This window comes from Rousettus aegyptiacus, unplaced genomic scaffold (assembly GCF_014176215.1).
Source record: "Rousettus aegyptiacus isolate mRouAeg1 unplaced genomic scaffold, mRouAeg1.p scaffold_m13_p_1, whole genome shotgun sequence".
Classification (NCBI taxonomy): Eukaryota; Metazoa; Chordata; class Mammalia; order Chiroptera; family Pteropodidae; genus Rousettus; species Rousettus aegyptiacus.
The window spans coordinates 28,540,153-28,557,316 of NW_023416284.1; the positions used below are offsets into that span (position 1 = coordinate 28,540,153).

Sequence of the window (17,164 nt, forward strand, 5' to 3'; positions counted from 1 at the left end):
AGGTATGAGAAACATGCATGACCCTTACACACAGAAGGGAAGTGAGCTAACTCAGAAATCCAAGAGAAAGCAGCTTTGCAGGAATAGCCTTTCTGTGCTGTCAAGTGTTGACAACTTCTTCTTAGCAGCGAGCAATGGGAGAGGGAGAAGGACTGAAAGTTTTCTGCCTCTTTCAAGTTCACATCAAGCTCTAATAACGTTAGACCTCTGAGTGATTACTGATGTAATACGTCTTGGGCATGGTGATTATAATGGCGCTAGTGATGACAGGAATGAGAAATATGTACTTGAGTTAGAGTATATTAGCGGGGGTAAGTTCTAGCTTCTAGGTTTGGGGGACCTCTTTTCCAGTTTTCAGTTTTTCAGTGACTGGTTCAGGTTAAGTTGAAAGAGAAGAGATGGAGCCACCAAGGCCTAGACCTTCACACATCCATTCTCGGCCAAGAAGACCCTAAGCAGGCCCCAAGCAAGACTCAACATACAGTAGAAAACTAGGTGCTAGCCACCTTCCAGGTTGCCAGGTGTCCTGGAAAAGGCCTCAAAACCAGGATCCTTCATTCCATGTGAAGTCGTGCTGTCCAGGCATCTCTGAAGAGCTTGATTCCTCCTGTACCTTTTCACTGTACCCAGGTGTGCCCCATCTGACTTTGTCCTGGCCTCCCCAGGCCTGCACCCTGCCCTTATCTGCTTTCCTCAGAAAAGTGAAACATGCCTTTTGCCTTCTCCACAACTCAGCATCATTTCACCCTTCCTTCTCTCCCATCTTTCCTGCAGGCCAAAATTACCCCCTCTCCTTAACCTCTGTAGCAATCCCTCACCTCCTGAGGAGCTTCGTGTTCCCTCTGTCCTTCTCTCGGCCAGCAAATGTTCTCAGGCTCCTGCTTGTCTGAAGCTTCCCCCTTAGCCCTGCCTCCCAGCTACAGGATACTGCAGTTTTGTTCTTTGTCTCCTATGGCTGTTCACGTGCTTTGCCCTCTCATCGTGAATTCTCCTTTCTCTTCACCCTGGGTGGTCCATCTCCCAGGATTCTCTCCAGAATTCTCTCTCCCTGCTCTGGCTGTATTTTGAGTTATTTTTCCACCCCACTGGACAGTGTCTCATCTCTGTGTCCCCAGATTATAAGAACAGTGTGGGCAGCAATGACTATTTGATGGATGCATGCCTGGATAACCTGCCAGAGAGCTTCCACTGATGAGCGGGTCTTATCTCCCAACTCCTACAGCTGGCCACATGAGGACTGGCCAGGCCTGCTTCTTTAAACTCGGGCTCTACTGAACAAGATCTGTCAGACCCCACACAGCACCTACCCAGCGAACAGGCTGGGGTAGGAAGGGTATGCTGGAATATGAGAAGGTGGCTTCCAGCTGAGCCCACCAATACTCCAGCCTTTTGCATTTGGGGATCCTCACAGCCCTATTGTATTCCAGGTTCTCCAAGCCCGCACCCATGTTCCTGGATGACTCTTTCCGCAAGTGGGCCAGGATCCGAGAATTTGTGCCACCTTTTGGGATCAAAGGTCAAGGTATGTTGGGAACCCTGACCCCTCTACATTAACATCTCATCTCCCAGACTGTCTCCCTACACTTCAGGACAGGATAAGTACCCTCAGAAGTCCCCATGCTGGGGCTCTTCTCTGCTCCCCTACTCTCAACAACGCCTTACCTTCCCTCCTTTCCCTTCCTGTCTTTTTCTTACTACTTTAATGGAATATTTACTCAGAGCCCATCATTTTGTTGGGGCTAGGTATACAACAGTGGAGTAGACAGATAGGGTCCCTCTCCAGTCTAGTGGAGATACAGACATTTAGAGTACAGGACAGTAGGGCTCTGATGAGGGAAGAACAGTGTTGTGAGATCACGGAAAAGGAGGGGTTAGATATGAGGGGAAATCCCAGAAAAAAATAGAGCCCATCCCCTATGAGTGCCCCCAGGCTCCTTCATTACCCCCTCCTGACGTTTTTCACTTTTACCTAGTTTTCCCTCCAGTCCTTTCCTATCTTGTCCAAGGCTAACCTTTCACTCCTATAGTCTCAGAACTATCTACTTCCATTGCCACAGGGACCTCACCCATACAGTACCCTCCTGACTTAGGACTTTCCCATCCCTAGCTGTTGAAAGCTTAGCAAGACGCTCACACGCCGGAATGTGAAACTCTTTGGGTAACTGTCTAAAACTAGAAGAGTTTGTGTTTACTTAATATTGAGAGAAGTTAAAATTTTTTAAATGTGTCTCTATTTACGTGCAGTTTAATAGATTTTGCTATTTTGATATATTCCTTTTAAATGTCAAAAATCTTACAGAACTCCTATTTTTAGTAGCTCTACTTTTACTGAATGTCGAATGAAACAAAAATATTGACTAAATACACTATCCTGCATAAATTTTTTTTTTTAAGACTTTCATTTCTGATAGTTTCACAATTCTGTTTTCTTGTCAAGTTCCTGTACTATTTCATGGCTTGGTAGAGTGGGCTTTAGAATCAGATGGATCAGATCCCCCAGTACTACCTCTTTATTAGCTGTGACCTTGGACAAGTTACTTAACTTGTCTGTACTTTAGTTTCTTTAGCAGGTAAATGGAGAGAATAATACCATTGTAATTGGTTGTGGTCAGAATTAAATAAGATGACTGTTAAAGGGCTCATGTCATTTGGTCAGGGAACCCAAGAATACCTGAACTCTCAGCCAGCCTACTCCTCCTTGAAAAGAAGACAGTGGCCAGCAAAAGGACACTCTTAAACTGGAGCTTTGACCCCAAACCTCCAAGGACAGATCTAATGAGTAGGGCTGAACCATCTAAAGTTCTCCTTTTTCTTGGGTGCACGTAGCCAAGCAGCCTGCTCCTTTCTTCTAAATCCTCACCCAACCCTTGGATCCTACTAAGCTACCAAGGCCAGGAAAGGCCAATGCAGAGCCACTGCTGCCAGCAAGAAGAGAGAGCCCAAAAGTTTATGCCCTTTCTGCTAAGGTTCCCCTCCTAGAAAACAAAAACCCAGTTGGCAAATAAGTGGTCATATGCTTCCTCAGAGGTGAAATTGGAAGTGGGAAAAAGGAGGGGATCTGTGGCCCTCCCTAAAGCCACTGTAAAGTATATCCGAAGGCACTTAGTATAGAACATGCCTTAAATGTTTGTTTCTTTTTCCCATTCAACTTCTGGAAAGATTAGCTGTGTCTTCTGTCTCCTCTCTCACCATTTACTCCTGAAAAAATGTCTCCCCTCCCCCATTGCAGTGAAACTGCTTAGTGCTCCCATGAGGTCCAAAGGATACTTTTTAGACCTTAAACTGACCTCCCAGCTGCATTTCACAGTGTCTCCCATCCTGTCTTGTAAAAAATTATGAGGTGGTTATTTTTAATTTTGGAGGCATCCTTTATGTGAGACATTTCAGGCACATAAAAAATCATAAAGATATTTGCACACCAGTGTTCTTGGCAGCATTATCCATGGTGGCCAGGACATGGAAGTAACCGAAGTGTCCTACAATAGATAATTGGATAAAGAAGCTTTGGTACATATATACAATGGAATATTACTCAGCCATAAGAAAAGATGAAATACTGCCATTTGCGACAACGTGGATGGACCTTGAGATAATCATGCTAAGCGAAATGAACCAGACAGAAAAAATTGAAAACCACGTAATATCACTTATATGTAAAATATAAACCTAAAGCAACAGGACAAACAAACGGAGACTCATGGACATGGACAATAGACTAGTGGTTTCCAGAGGGTGGAAGGGAGAGGGGAGGGGGGAGATAGATGGAGTAAAAGGGGTCAAATATGTAAAATTGGAAGTTGTGTAAATTATATCAAGTGAATAAAATATATATTTTATATATATATATATAAAAGCAAAAAGACTAATATAATGAGCACCCATGTACTCTATACAGCTTAATAAATAAAACATGAGATACAATTAAAGCTCTGTGTGGCTCCTTCCCATTCCATGACCCTCTGACCCAGGAGACCATTATCCTGGTTTTGGTGTTATCATTCCAATGCCTATTTATATATTTCTACAACATATGTATTTCCATTAAATAAATGCCATCGGTTTTGCATGTTTTTAAACTTTATAAATAGTAGTGTGTGTGTGTGTGTGTGTGTGTGTGTGTGTAGTTGTGTATTTTTCAAATTAATTTTTTTGCTTATGCTCTTCAGATTTATTTGTATTGGTACATATAGCTCTAGGTCATTTGTTTATTTGTGTATTTGTTTTTACTGCTGTATAGTATTCTGTGTACCACATTTACTCTATTTTCCTTCCTTTGGTGGACATTTACATTACCTCTAATGTTTTGCTATTACAGCAAAGACCATTCTCGTGCAAGTCTCCTTAAACATTTGTCTGGATGTTATAATGCTGTGCACCTAAGGGTAGAGTTAAGAGATCTCGGTCTATGCACATCTACATCTTCACTTGATATTATTAAGATACTTGATATTTTTAAGGTTGTACCAATTTACTTACTTGAGCTTTAAATCTTTATTCACATTATCTTTTTTATCTTTCTAACAAGTCTGCAGAGTAGGAATTACCATCTTCATTTGAAAGATGAGAAAGCTAAAGTGCAAAGAAAGTAAGTGACTTTTCTAAGGTCTTAAGTAGCAGAGCCAGGATTTAACTGCAAAGCTTACATCATTATACATTATATTATAATGCTCTCATTATACCAGAGTTTGAAAAGAGAGCAGTCGTCATTTCAGAAGCCAGAGAGAGACCAAGAAGAAAGAGGTCTGACTAGTGGACACAGGATCTGCGAGCACAGAGGTCATGAGGCCCTTGCTGAGGGCAGCTTGAGTGGAGTGCAGGTGGGCAGATGCCAGGCCTCAGGGACTGAAGAGGTAAGGAGGTAAGGAGGTAGACACAGCCTGGCAATAACAGGATTAGAGGTCAGTAGTGTTCAAGGGAGGAAGTAAAGGGAAGAAATGAGGCAGAGTGGTCTGGCTGGGCTAGCTGACTGGGACCGCTCTTCTCTTCATCATTGGTTTCCTCTTCATTGGCTCTCTGGCATCTCTTTGGTGGGGGCACAGGAATGAGCACAATGTAGTCCATCTCTGAGCAAGTACTCCCATCCCGGGCAAGGCCCAGGCCTGAGGACGCATGTCCTGGGGCCTGACTGCAGAGCCTCCAAAGCCAGATGAGACTGCCAAGGAAGGGCTAGGGAAGAAACTGCATGCTGGTGGCTGAAGACTGGCTCCAGGCAGAGCTGAGTGCCTACCTGTTCTCCTGCCCTCATCTCCTTTCTCAGGGAGACAGGCCAGTGGCCCAGCTAACCTAGTGCCCAGAGGTTCCTCTCGCCACCTTCACCTCCTCCCTAGCCCCAGGAACATGTGCTTTCAAGTTGGCTCATTGGCCAGACATGTCATGGGAACTTAAAGTGACCCTCTAACAGTAACCTCTCTCCTCTATCCACAGACAATCTGATCAAAGCCATCTTGTCAGTCACCAAACAGTACCGCCTGACTCCGGCCTTGGACAGGTGAGCCACTCGCTGCCCAGCCTCCTGCCCCTCAGTGAGCAGCGAGCCTATCCTGGACATGAGCAGATTCTCCAGCATATCCACACATGCACACAATTCACATGCTGGGGTAGGTGAGCAAAAAGGGGGCAGTCCAGCTGGGCTTGCACCCTGTTGGCAAGACATCTAAGTCCTCAGATAGCAGGATTCTGGGGGCAAAACTAAAGACACTAAACTGGGATATCCCCAGCATTGGAACTAAGGAGCTAGGTGGTGGTAGCAGCTGAAGAAGCCATGGCTTACATCTAGGAGGCAATGACAGTTCTGAAGCCAAGAGACTGTAGATGGAGGAAGCCCCATGATCAGGGGCAGGAGAGCAAAATGAGTAGGGTCCTCTGGTGGCTATTGGGAGCATAGGGGCTTCTGAGTTGAATATAAGCCCAGCCCTGAGTCCCAGAGCCTCCAGTCCCATTCCTCTCTTCCTGCTTTTCTGGCATAGCCTTCAAGCTCAGCCCACTCTTCCCTCTCTCCTGAAAGTTGCCTAAACCTCACTAACTCTTGAGGTATCTTTAATGAAGAATGCCATCTCCCAGGACCTTCTTCCTCACCTCTCCAGAGCTAATTTCGAGCCCTTTCCACACCCACTAGGTGTGTTGGAGAGTTCCAGGTGGCCCAGCTACCCACAGTGTGATTCTGGCCTCTTCTCAGAAATGCTGCCAGAATCTCATCAGTCTTCTTCCTCTATCCCAGCTTGTGCTTGGCCAAGGGCATGGGGTCAAGGGCCAAAGGGGTAGGGAAGAAGGAGACCTGGTGGACAGCTCTCCAGAGGTCTCTGCCTCTCTCCCTTTAGCCTCAGCTGCCGCCGCTGCATCATCGTGGGCAATGGAGGTGTCCTTGCCAACAAGTCTCTGGGGTCACGAATTGATGACTATGACATTGTGGTCAGGTGAGCTCCCCGAAGCAGTGCCTTGGGCACCAAAGTGTCCTGGCCCAAACCCTGGTCCCTGAGCCCATTGACACCTGTCTGTCTATATGGCTAGTTGGGCAGGAATGTCAGCAGAAGCTTCAAGAAGAATCCTGGGTTGGACAATTTTGTAGTGGAAATCTAGGTGGCACTAGGTGACCTGGGCTCCCCAATCTCTGCACTGGGGGTGTTCTGGGGTCAACAAGAGTACTTCCCCGAACAGACACACAGACCATAGGCAGTGAGCCCGAGGCAGGCTCTGACTGGGCCTGCTCTCTGTAGACTGAACTCAGCACCAGTGAAAGGCTTTGAGAAGGACGTGGGCAGCAAAACTACACTACGCATCACCTACCCCGAGGGCGCCATGCAGCGGCCTGAGCAATATGAACGTGATTCTCTCTTTGTCCTCGCTGGCTTCAAGTGGCAGGACTTCAAGTGGCTGAAGTATATCGTCTACAAGGAGAGAGTGGTGAGCTCCCTGTACACCAGCTCCTTCCCCTCTTGTCCTGGCCTTTCCCAGCTTCCAAGTCAGCCCTTTCCCCTGAACCTAGTAAAGAACAAGGAGGAAGCTTTCAAAAGAAGCATTAATAACCAAAAGCTGAAAGATACCCAAACACAACCAAGGGACATAGAGGCCAAGGGTGACTGGCCCAAACTCCTGGAGCTGATATTCCTGATATCTGCTATCTGCCTCCAGATACCCAGGCTGCAGGTCCTTTCTCAGCCTTCTCTAGCCACACCCCAACCCAGACCCTGAGTCCCTCCTCAACAGCTCCTGCAGGCCTTTTCCTGGCCCTAGATCCCCTGGTAAGAACAGCTCCTACGTGGCTATCTCTAGCATTACTCCTAATCTTCATATTCTCCTGCCCTGACCTTGTAGTTGCCTCCCCAAGTCCCTCTTACTTCTCTGTGAGGTCTCTCTGACTCTGTTTGTGTGGATCCACCCTCATTCCCAGCCAAGGGAGAAAGGCCTTATTCAGACCCTGGGGCCATTCTGGAGGGACAGCAGACCCCTCAACTTCAGCACAGCAATTCTCAAACTCATACATAAGTCCTGGCCTCTCTCCACTTTGTACTTTTACCACTGACCTGAAGTTGAGCCCCCAGCCTGCCATTGAGTCTGGTTCTACTCAGAATGATCAGATTCTACACTCATTGTTCTAGGCAGGCAGTGGTCAAGGTCTGTTTCTTTATGGGGTTATGTGGCCCAGTATGATCAGACTGCTCCTAATGGACCACCCACTGAGTCGCCTCCTGAGCCCTGTGTCTCAGCTCTGGGTCGACAGGGACACCTGCCAACTTGTCCAGGCCTGTTCTTCCTCTTCCCTCAACCAGCTGTCACCAGCCACCCCAGGGGAGGGACACTGCAGAGTTCAGGCCATTCATCTTCCAATACCCAGGCCTCCTACCAGAGGAGAATGGTGACAGACGACCCTCCGCCTACAGTAAGAAGCTGGTTGTTCTCTCTGGAGGTTTAGAGGAGAGTTGGGAGGCGGGAACAGATTAACTTGCCTGTGGAGGTCTCAATGCAATTTGGTTTAACTCCACAGCCTTTTCCCAAGCAAGGCCAAGTACAGGCAGTGTCAAGTAGGTAGCAAAAGAGAGAAGACAGAAGTCAGGTCCAAAAATTCAGGTAGGTGGGACAGTAGGGAAGGGGAGCCCACCTCGGAGCCAGGCTCCCCAAAGGGGAGGAAAGGGTTTGGCTTCACCCAGCCCCTGCTGCAAGCATGCCCACGGTCAAGCAAACAAGGCAGAGAATGTGAGGCTGGGGGAACCCTTCTCTTTGCCTTGAAGGCAATAGAATTGGGATCACAGGTAGGCACTTTTAAAGGAGAAGTGGAGGAAAACTGGGTCTGCCTTGGTGAACCGCAGAGAGCCTGGGAGCTGCTTTCTCACCTTGGCCTTCTGACCATCTGCCCACCCCCTCCCACATCCTTTCCTCTCCCATGGACACCTGCCACAGGTACTCCCAGAGGGCAGGACCCTGGTCCCATTTGTTTGTTTTAACCTCTCAGTGCCTGACCACCATTAGTGATCTGGAATTGGCTCAAACACCAGGTCCTGCTTCCTGCTGGGCAGCCCAAATCAGGAGGTCAGCGGGATAGGTCAGGGCCAGCTAGGTGCGTGTTATCACATGTTCCTTCCAAGAACACCGACGTCAGTTGATTCAGAGCTCTTACAGTTCATCCAAAGGAGTAAGGAAAGAGAAAAGGAAGGAAACCAACTAGAGTTGGAAGACTCACTGTACCCAGGCCACTCAAGGAACAGACAGCAGGGCCTCGCTTTTCCTAGGAAGACTCTGGGGAGCACACCACCTAGCCTGGCCGTGGTGGCAGTCTGATCCAAGGTACAAGAGCAGTTGGGATGAGGAAGTATGGGCTGTGCTCAAGCACACCCTCACCTGTGTTGATGTCTGTGTCCTGTCCTGTCCTGTCCAGGCCATACCCAGGGATCTGGGACCAGCCTTGTGTTGGTGAGAACTCATTGGCAGGGTTGATGGGGTGAGTTGGAAAGAGAGAGGGGAGACAGAGAGGAGTCCTTTGAAGTTCTATGAGCCTTCCCTGGTTCCAATATCAAAGATAATTTGGGTCTTTAGAATGAGCTGACACAGGAAAGCCAATGATGCCCATGGCCTTACCAGTCACAGCACCCAGAGCAGCCTGCCCAGGCCCTCCTGGCTGCCCAGGAAGCCTCTTTTTAGTACTCTTCTCCACCTCAAGCCCGGAACTAATGCCTTCATAGGACTTCTCCATGCTCTACTTCACTTCTCTGGCATCTGAGACCTAGGTAAATGTGGGAGAGGCTACTCTCCAGGCCCCTCCCGTCTAGTGCCCATCTAACCCTGCAGTGGTGCAGCCTCTAACCGTGCAGCCTCTGGGACACCGGAGAGCTCTCTGCACCTGTCTGGAGCTTCACCTGCAGCATTCTGGCAGGAGACAGCTCTATGTTCAGGAGCCAAGGCCTAGAAAAGGTATTAGGCCTCAGTCATAGATACTGCCTGCCAATTACTATGTGAGCAGTTGCTCATTGTGTGTAATCTTCTGGTACCCAGGAGTCCTGATAGGGTATGGAAAGATGTGAGAAAGGAAGACTGAACAACCCAAAAAGCTGCCTGTGCTAGGGCCGGCCATACTTATTTCATCCATATCGGACCTCTCCGCATCACCATTTGTGGCCATTTGGTCACCTGATTCACTGGACAGTAGCACAGATAATGCCAAATAAGTTCACAAAAGCCCCTTTTTTATCCCAGATTCCCAGGAGCCCTGACCAAGCCAGTAAGCAGGTGGAGGAGTTCTTAGCAGGTTACGAGTGCTCATGGCATCTCAGAAGAGCGCCAGTGACTGCTGAGTAGGGAAGCTGAGGTTGAGAGGGAGGATGGGACCCGGCACATGGAGGTGTAGGTATATGTAAGTCTGGTGGGAGGGAGCAACCTCCAGCTCCTGTGAAATTCTTAGAGGCACATGTTGTTCCATCCCCCTATGCACTCACGTGTTTGCCAGGTTATCACTGAAGTGTTCTCTGTGCTGGCTCAAGGCTGCTCCCTAGGAATACAAAGATGAATTAAACAGAGACTCTGACCCAGAGTTTCTCACAGTCTAGTGAAAGAGACAGTCCTGAAACTATAGAGTTATAATGTAGTGTGGTAGGTGCTGTGGCCTGAGCATCTTCCTGATGTTTGATAAAGGCTGGAGACTCCCCATCCATTGTCCTGAGCAAGGAGCCCTGGGGCCTGGAGAGGACAGGACATGTGAGAGCCACAGCTTCCCATGCAGTCACTCAGGCCCCATTCCTCCTCCCTCTGCCAGCCTCCCCCACCCCTCTCCCCAGAGGCCCCAGGAATCTGCCTTCCCAATCCCCTTGGCTGCTTCCTCCTCCTCCTCCTCCCCTCCAGTCCTCACTTCTGAAACTGGAAATCTGGCCTTACTGCTGAGTGGCCTCTGACTGGTGCTTAATTCAGTGAGGAGGCCCAGAAGCCTAGGCTGAGTTGCTGTGGGTATGCTTCTAGCTTGGCAGGAGGAGGGGGAAGACAAGGGCTGGTGGGGATGGGCTCCTGAACAGCCTTGACACAGGCCTGACTTTCCAGCTATAGTTAAGTCCTTGGGGAAGGAGAGAGGGATCTAAGAGTCTGGGCAGGGCCCCACATTCATGCACAGGGAGAGTAGGCCCCTGAATTTGTGGAAAACAACACAGTTTAAGACGGGAAGGCAGCTTGAGCTTTGAGGTTAGGCTTACATTTTGATGCTGTGACTTATTAGCTGTGTTACCTTAGGCAAATTACCTAGGCCCCTTAGATTTAGTCTCATCTATGAAACAGGAGTGGTATTACCCATCTTTCAGGGTCGTTTTAAAATTAAACCAGATGAAACATAGAAGCACCTAGCCTAGTGATCAACAGTAAATGCTGTCTGTGGCAATTATTAATGCTATTTATTGTTTTATTATTATAATTATTGTTTTATTATTATAATTATAATAATAAAACATTATTATTATAATTATAATCATTATTGTTGCTCTTAGAAAAGCCCAGTTACACTAAAGAGTGAAGCATTTGTCTATCTAGGCTTCAGAGCCTGACCTAGGAGGTGACCTAAAAGCAGAGGTCAGAGGCCAAGCCTAGAGGAGGTCAGGGCCTCTGGGGAAAGGCAGCATGGGTGGGCTGAGTCTGGGAAATCCACAGGGCAAACAGGGACACCATATAGGAGATTCCCATATAGGAGGCCTTACTGGTCTAGGCCCAAGAATGTCTGTCTGCCCCTAAACGTATGTTCTGTTCCAGTTTCTGAGAGGGATGCAGAGCCTTGGGATGGGCTTTGCCCAGAAGGAGCTCAGTATGGACATCACCTCACCTCAAGGGAGACTCAGCGACGGGCACCTTAAAAGGGTGGCGGGGCTGGGACACACTATGGCCTCTGCTGCTTGGTGCGGTTTCTGCTGAGCCAGCATCCACGGTCCCCACCCCACAGTCTCCTTTCCAAACCTAAGACAAGCTTTCCTGGGATACCCTTTCCTTTGCAGCCATCTCCAGTGGACACCACCTTTTCACATGTACCCCTTCTCCCCTGCGAGGGCCAAGAAGACTCCATCCTCATTCCCCATTACCACATCCTAACCATTGCTCCTCCATCCTCAAATAAAAAAGTGCTCAGGAATTGGGACTCACATCATCACCACCCACTGCTGCTCTTCATCACTCTCATCTGTGGCCTCTTGGTTACTGTGTCTCATAATCATCATCATTGTTGTCTCTTCCTGCCTCTCTCCCTCCTCTTCTTTGTCCTCCTCGTCCTCTCCCTCCTCCTCCTTCCATCATCCTTATCATAGCTGTCATCTATTAAGCTCTTCAGTATACTAGCCTTCTTTGAATTCCTTCATTCAATTCTCATAATGACCCTATTAGAACAGTGGGTACTGTTATGCCCATTTGGGGGGATTAGGAAACTGAGGCACAGAGAGGATGATTTACTTGATCAAGATCACACAACTAGTTAAGTGGTAGAGCTGAATTCAAATCCAGCCCTGATGGCCCCAGGGATCTTCCTAAGAAATAAATCTGACCACATCACCTTTCTGCTTAGAATCCTCCTCCACTGACTGGCTCCTACCAGCCATGGCCTGCGCAAATGAGAAAAGCTACCATTCACTAAGCCCTTCTACATATCAGGCCCGGGGCTACCGGACTTGCTTGCAGTATCTCAGCCAGCCATCTCAACAACCCCGTGAGGCTAGTACTGTGAATAAGTGGTAGAGCAGCATTTTGGACCAAATGTCCCTTTAACCATCGCACTATAACACCTCTCATTTATTCATTGATTCTTTCATTCAGCAAATCCAAGTCAACCACCAAAATCATGTGGAGCCCCATGCTTCACATACCGCCTTTTTCATTTGACAACTCCCCCTCCCTATGACTCCGTGTCCAGCTAATTCAGTACCAGGGAATCACCCATGGAGAGAGAAACTACAGCCGAGATGGCAATACTTGGTAGAGTTACCTTACTAGCATCTTGCTGCTGCTTGCTACTCCTGTGTCCTGTCTTTGGTCATTGTTCTCAGAACCTGCCCTTACCATCTTCCTCAATTCTGCTATACCTCCATCCCTAGTCTAAGCAGACATCTCATATCCAGCTCTGCAGGTAAAATAAAGGTCAACAGTCAAGAACTCTCAACTTCTCGGCCTCCAGTATACAGACTTACCTGCATGCCCATTCACCTCTACATCCCTCCTCCACCATCCTTTCCCTGTGCCTCTCCTGTTCAAGGTCATTCGTCTCCTATGCTCTGGATGCTATTTCCTCCTACCTTCTCAGGAACTGTATTTTGTTTCTCTTTTTGTCACCTCTTTCCTGGATCCTTAAATCTATAAATTTGTTCAGGTCTCTCTCGCCTTAAAAATAAAAGCTCTCTCCTTAGCTTATGTTCACCCTCTCTCCTTCTCTTTCAGGTTGTGGAAAGAGTCATCACCTGTTCATGATGCATCTCCATGTTTTCTCCTGTTTCTCAACCCTCTCCAGCTTAGTTTCCAAACCTCTCTCTACTGGCAATGACCTTCTGATTCTAAATCCAGTGGACTCAACTTCTGCCTCCCTGTAAAGGAACAGCTTGTCAGCAAATATTCAGTGAGCATTTACTGTGTACCCAGCACAGTGCTGGGTTCTAGGGATAGTCCCTGATTCTTACAGGCTCATGGCCAAAATCCTGGGAAGCATGCTCCATTTCAACATTTCAACATAACTCATCACTCTACTCTTTTAAGCCCCTAGAGGGCAGGAACTGTCCTGCTTATTTCTTTAAGTCCATCACCTCCAGCAGTGTTTAAAACATAGTTGGCATATATAAATGAAAGAATAAATGTGGAAACTGAGGCCCAGAGTAAGGCAGTAACCTCTGACAAAGTCAGGATCCCAACCTAGATCTTCCGCCTCCCGGTCAGGGCTCTTGCTGCTTTCATGGCCCTGGGAGAGCCTTCTTTTAGATTCAGACTCTTGCATCCTTTCGCTCTCCACTGGCCTCTTCTGGGCATCTCTTTCCTCTTAACCATGTTTGATCTTCTCTCTGTGGTTCCAAGATCATTCTCCTTGATAAAGAAGTGAAAACCAAACAGTTCCTGGCGCTCAGCCTCTTTCACTTGTCTGTCAGCATTACAAAGTCAGCCCCAAGCCGCCGCCTCTTTTTGTTCATTGCGTTTTCCAAATATAGTTTTCAAAAGCTTTTTGACCCTCTCCTCAGAGCACACATCAAAATAAATTCCAAATGGGCTAAAAAGCAAAACATAAAAATACAACCAAAGGAAATTTTAAAGAAAGTAAAATAGAAATCAAATGCCTGAAAGAAAAAGAACTTTTAAGGGACAGAAATGCTAGGAGAAATCAGATGTGATAATACATGAAAAGTTTAAACCAAACAACAACAAAAAGACCGAATACCACCAAACTCAGATAAATATATTTTTAAAATATGACAAATGGTTTTTATTGGGAAAGTTGACAAGAAAGCCATTAGGATCCTAGCAGATAACAGGCAGGAGACTGAACAGATTACACAGAAGGAAATTTAACCTAAACAACAAAAATATGTTTAACTTTCCTAACAGCCAGAGAAATTCATGTGAAGAAAACAGGATGCCATTTATCACCTACCACATCTTTAAAGAATGTGTTTAAATTGTAATACATGATTTTGGCAAGAATGCATTGACAGGTGCTCTCAAAGGCCACTGGTCAGAGTGTAAATGGGGACAAGCTTTTTGGAAAGGAAATGACACTTGGCACCAAGAGTCATGACCCAAGGGAAGGAAAAATCTGCACACAAATATTTTTATTACAATGTTATTTATAATGGCCTAACCCATATATAACCTAAGGGATTTATTATGCAAATGATGGTTCAACTACTTGACAGACCATAAAGCAGCAGCAGTCCAGCAGCCCTGCAGAGGGTGATGACACTTGGACCAGCCATCATGGCCATTCTCGCCCTTTCTCCTTTGGTACAGGTAAAGTCAGTGTAATAGCACTGGACTTGATATTGGGAATGGAAGCCAGTTTCTTCCTCTGCCTCAGCCCACATCTTCAAGTTCCATTTTCTCCTTCTGTACAACGGAGAGAGTAAAAGCTTCCCCAAGTGGCTCTCCATTATACCGCAACATGGAATGAGTGGGAGTGCATGTGACGGTGCTCATCTTTGAATGACGATCACCTTCTGCGAAGTGAGACTCAACAAGGCGAGCATTGCTTGGGCACAGGACTACACGTGCCACCCTGGTCAAGAAAGTCTGGCCACCCCATTTATTGGCCCCCAGGACACTCATATAAGTCCTGGACCCTGACCAAACTGCTTGCCCCACCCTCTTGTAGATGTTAGCCAGATGATGATGAAGTTTCGGGTACAGAGAACAACATTGGCAACAACTGGGGTCTATTTAGCGAATTAAAAATAATTCATAATGTATGTGGCATGAGTGCAGTAGTGTCCTTAGACTTCAGCAAGAATGGTGTCTGGCTCTCCCCCAGCCACACCCTTTGCCATGGAGCAAAGAGGAGTATGCAAGGTCAAGAGGGAAATGCCCACCCCAAGCCCATCCTCCCTTGCTAGACCATTACCAGGTAGTAGAGACCTCAGAATTTCTTGCCCTAGCAGTCAGTGCCAAAACCACTTCCATCCTTCTGAAGGCAGAATACACTTCCCTGTATAGACCCCTAAGCCCAAGGAGGGCTGCTTGCAGAGGCTGAGAGCAGAATTTAGATGTGCGGGCAGGGGAATCCACACATGCATGCACAATTCTTCTCATGGTGTGGATGGGACCAGGAGTGGGGAGAGAAGGGAGGCAGGCTGGGGCTAGCTCTCCCTGCACCACCATGGTCCAGCAAAGATCTCTAGGAGTCAGAATTCTAAATTCACACCTGGCTTTCCAGGTCATTTTTCAAGGGAGGATAGAATATATTTTATTTAACATTTTGATACCTAGATTTGTAACTTTCAAATGTTTAGAATCAAATTTAGACGTGTGGTATATGGACTTCCATTTGTAATTTTGTACCTGGCCCCACAATGTCAGGATGACCCTACATGGATGTAGGGGCAAGGGCTGGAGATAAGGCTAGGCAGGCAGGGGACACAGGGTGAAGGGTCTTAGAAGCTAAAGTCATATCAAGGAGCTTGGACATTATCCTGAGGACAAATAATTGCAGCAGTTAGTGAGCTAATTAAGAGTGTAGGTCTGGTTTGTGCCAAACAGACGTGCATGACTTTTAATTGTCATAGCACCAACACTATAAAGTACCAACTAGTCATATTTCCCTATTTTATAGGTGAGAATAATGAGACTTAGAAAGGGTAAAGAACTTGTCTAGGGATACAGAGTTAGTAATGAGGGTTCAGGGTTCAAAAACAATCACTGAGGCAGCCCAGAGCTGATGAGAGCATGATGGGAAGGATGCAGGGGTGTGATGGGTCTACGCAGAAGCCACAGATTGGGCAGTTGGGGACAAGAGAAAGGGGAAAGTCAAGGGAGATGGAGGATTCCAGTCTGAATTCCAGTCTGTTAGGAAAGAATCGTGGTGGTTAGATCCCTCAGAAAATAGATTGGGTAAGAAAACAAACCTCTTAGGCCTTAGTTTCTCTAAGAAGACTGGGCAAGATTTTCTTAAAGGTATCTTTTTATATGATTGTAATTGATGTTTTGAGGGTTGTTCATTGTCTGAAATATTATAGATTATATTTGTACAAAAAGTAAATGACATATATAACAGGCACTCACGTATTTGTTGATCGAGTGATCCAGGTTAATCCTCGGCTCTGAAACATTTACATCCATAAATAGCCTTCTTTTCGAGCTTTTCTTTGTTTTGCTTATAGTTCTTTTAGTATGCCACCTGGCTCTTCCTCCCATTTTATGTACTACGCATGTGAGTATTTTTTGGATATGTCTTATATGTGTATATTTTAAATAAGTATAGCAGATATTTTAAACCCCTCTTAGTTTCTTACATAATAATAATCATACCATGCATTGAGATATTTGTACACAACCCTGTCTCTTCCACTGAATTACAAACTCTTTTGGGATAAGAAAAACAAAAACCAGACCTGACAGTATGTTTCAATGGGCAGTGGAAAGCCACGGAAGATTTTACCCTTGAGAATGTCAAGATCAGATTTGTGTAGGGAGGTGAAGGAATTAAAGGATGGCAGGATAGAGGCAGGGAGACCTGGTGGCTGCTTGAGCGACCCCGGTGAGAGTTAGCGACGTGTCCCAAGACAGGGGCAGAAGGAGTGAACACATCTGCCCTACTCTTGGCTGCAGAAATCCAGCCCATGTTTAGTCTCTCTGCTTCCAGACCTCTCATCTTGGCATATAGACTGTCTACAGAGGGAGGAAGAGGCTGCGGAAGAACCCTACAGGGGTGCAGGGAGACAGTGCGGAGCCTGGCTGGGAAGGCGCTTTCTTCCCAAATACTTTCCCCCATCGCTCCTGGCTATTCTGACAAAAGCAGAACAAGTTGCATCATCAGGAGTCTGGCGGCTCCACACAGATGAGCTGGGTCCAGACTTGACTGAGGCAGGGACATTCCTGAAGGAGGAGGGATTCAACAAAGAATGCAGCCCACAGCTGGGCTTGAGGAGTGGTTTGACCATTCCAGGGCCAGCGTCATTGGCTGGCGTTATAGGTCTCCGTGATGTGTCCTGGGAAATGAGATGTGAGAGGCCTTGAGCCAGATTCGATTAGG

General features: G+C 47.0%; 1 protein-coding gene across 3 annotated transcripts in view; it reads left to right on the forward strand.

Moving 5' to 3' along the window:
- The window catches only part of ST3GAL3 (ST3 beta-galactoside alpha-2,3-sialyltransferase 3), a 156,380-nt gene that overhangs the window by 128,011 nt on the left and 11,205 nt on the right, over window positions 1-17,164 (forward strand). For all 3 annotated transcript variants that reach the window (XM_036232888.1, XM_016123705.2, XM_016123707.2), the window contains 4 exons: window positions 1,428-1,522; window positions 5,425-5,488; window positions 6,318-6,413; window positions 6,714-6,900. In XM_036232888.1, the coding sequence (XP_036088781.1) occupies window positions 1,428-1,522; window positions 5,425-5,488; window positions 6,318-6,413; window positions 6,714-6,900 (442 nt within the window). The remainder of the gene's footprint in view (window positions 1-1,427; window positions 1,523-5,424; window positions 5,489-6,317; window positions 6,414-6,713; window positions 6,901-17,164) is intronic.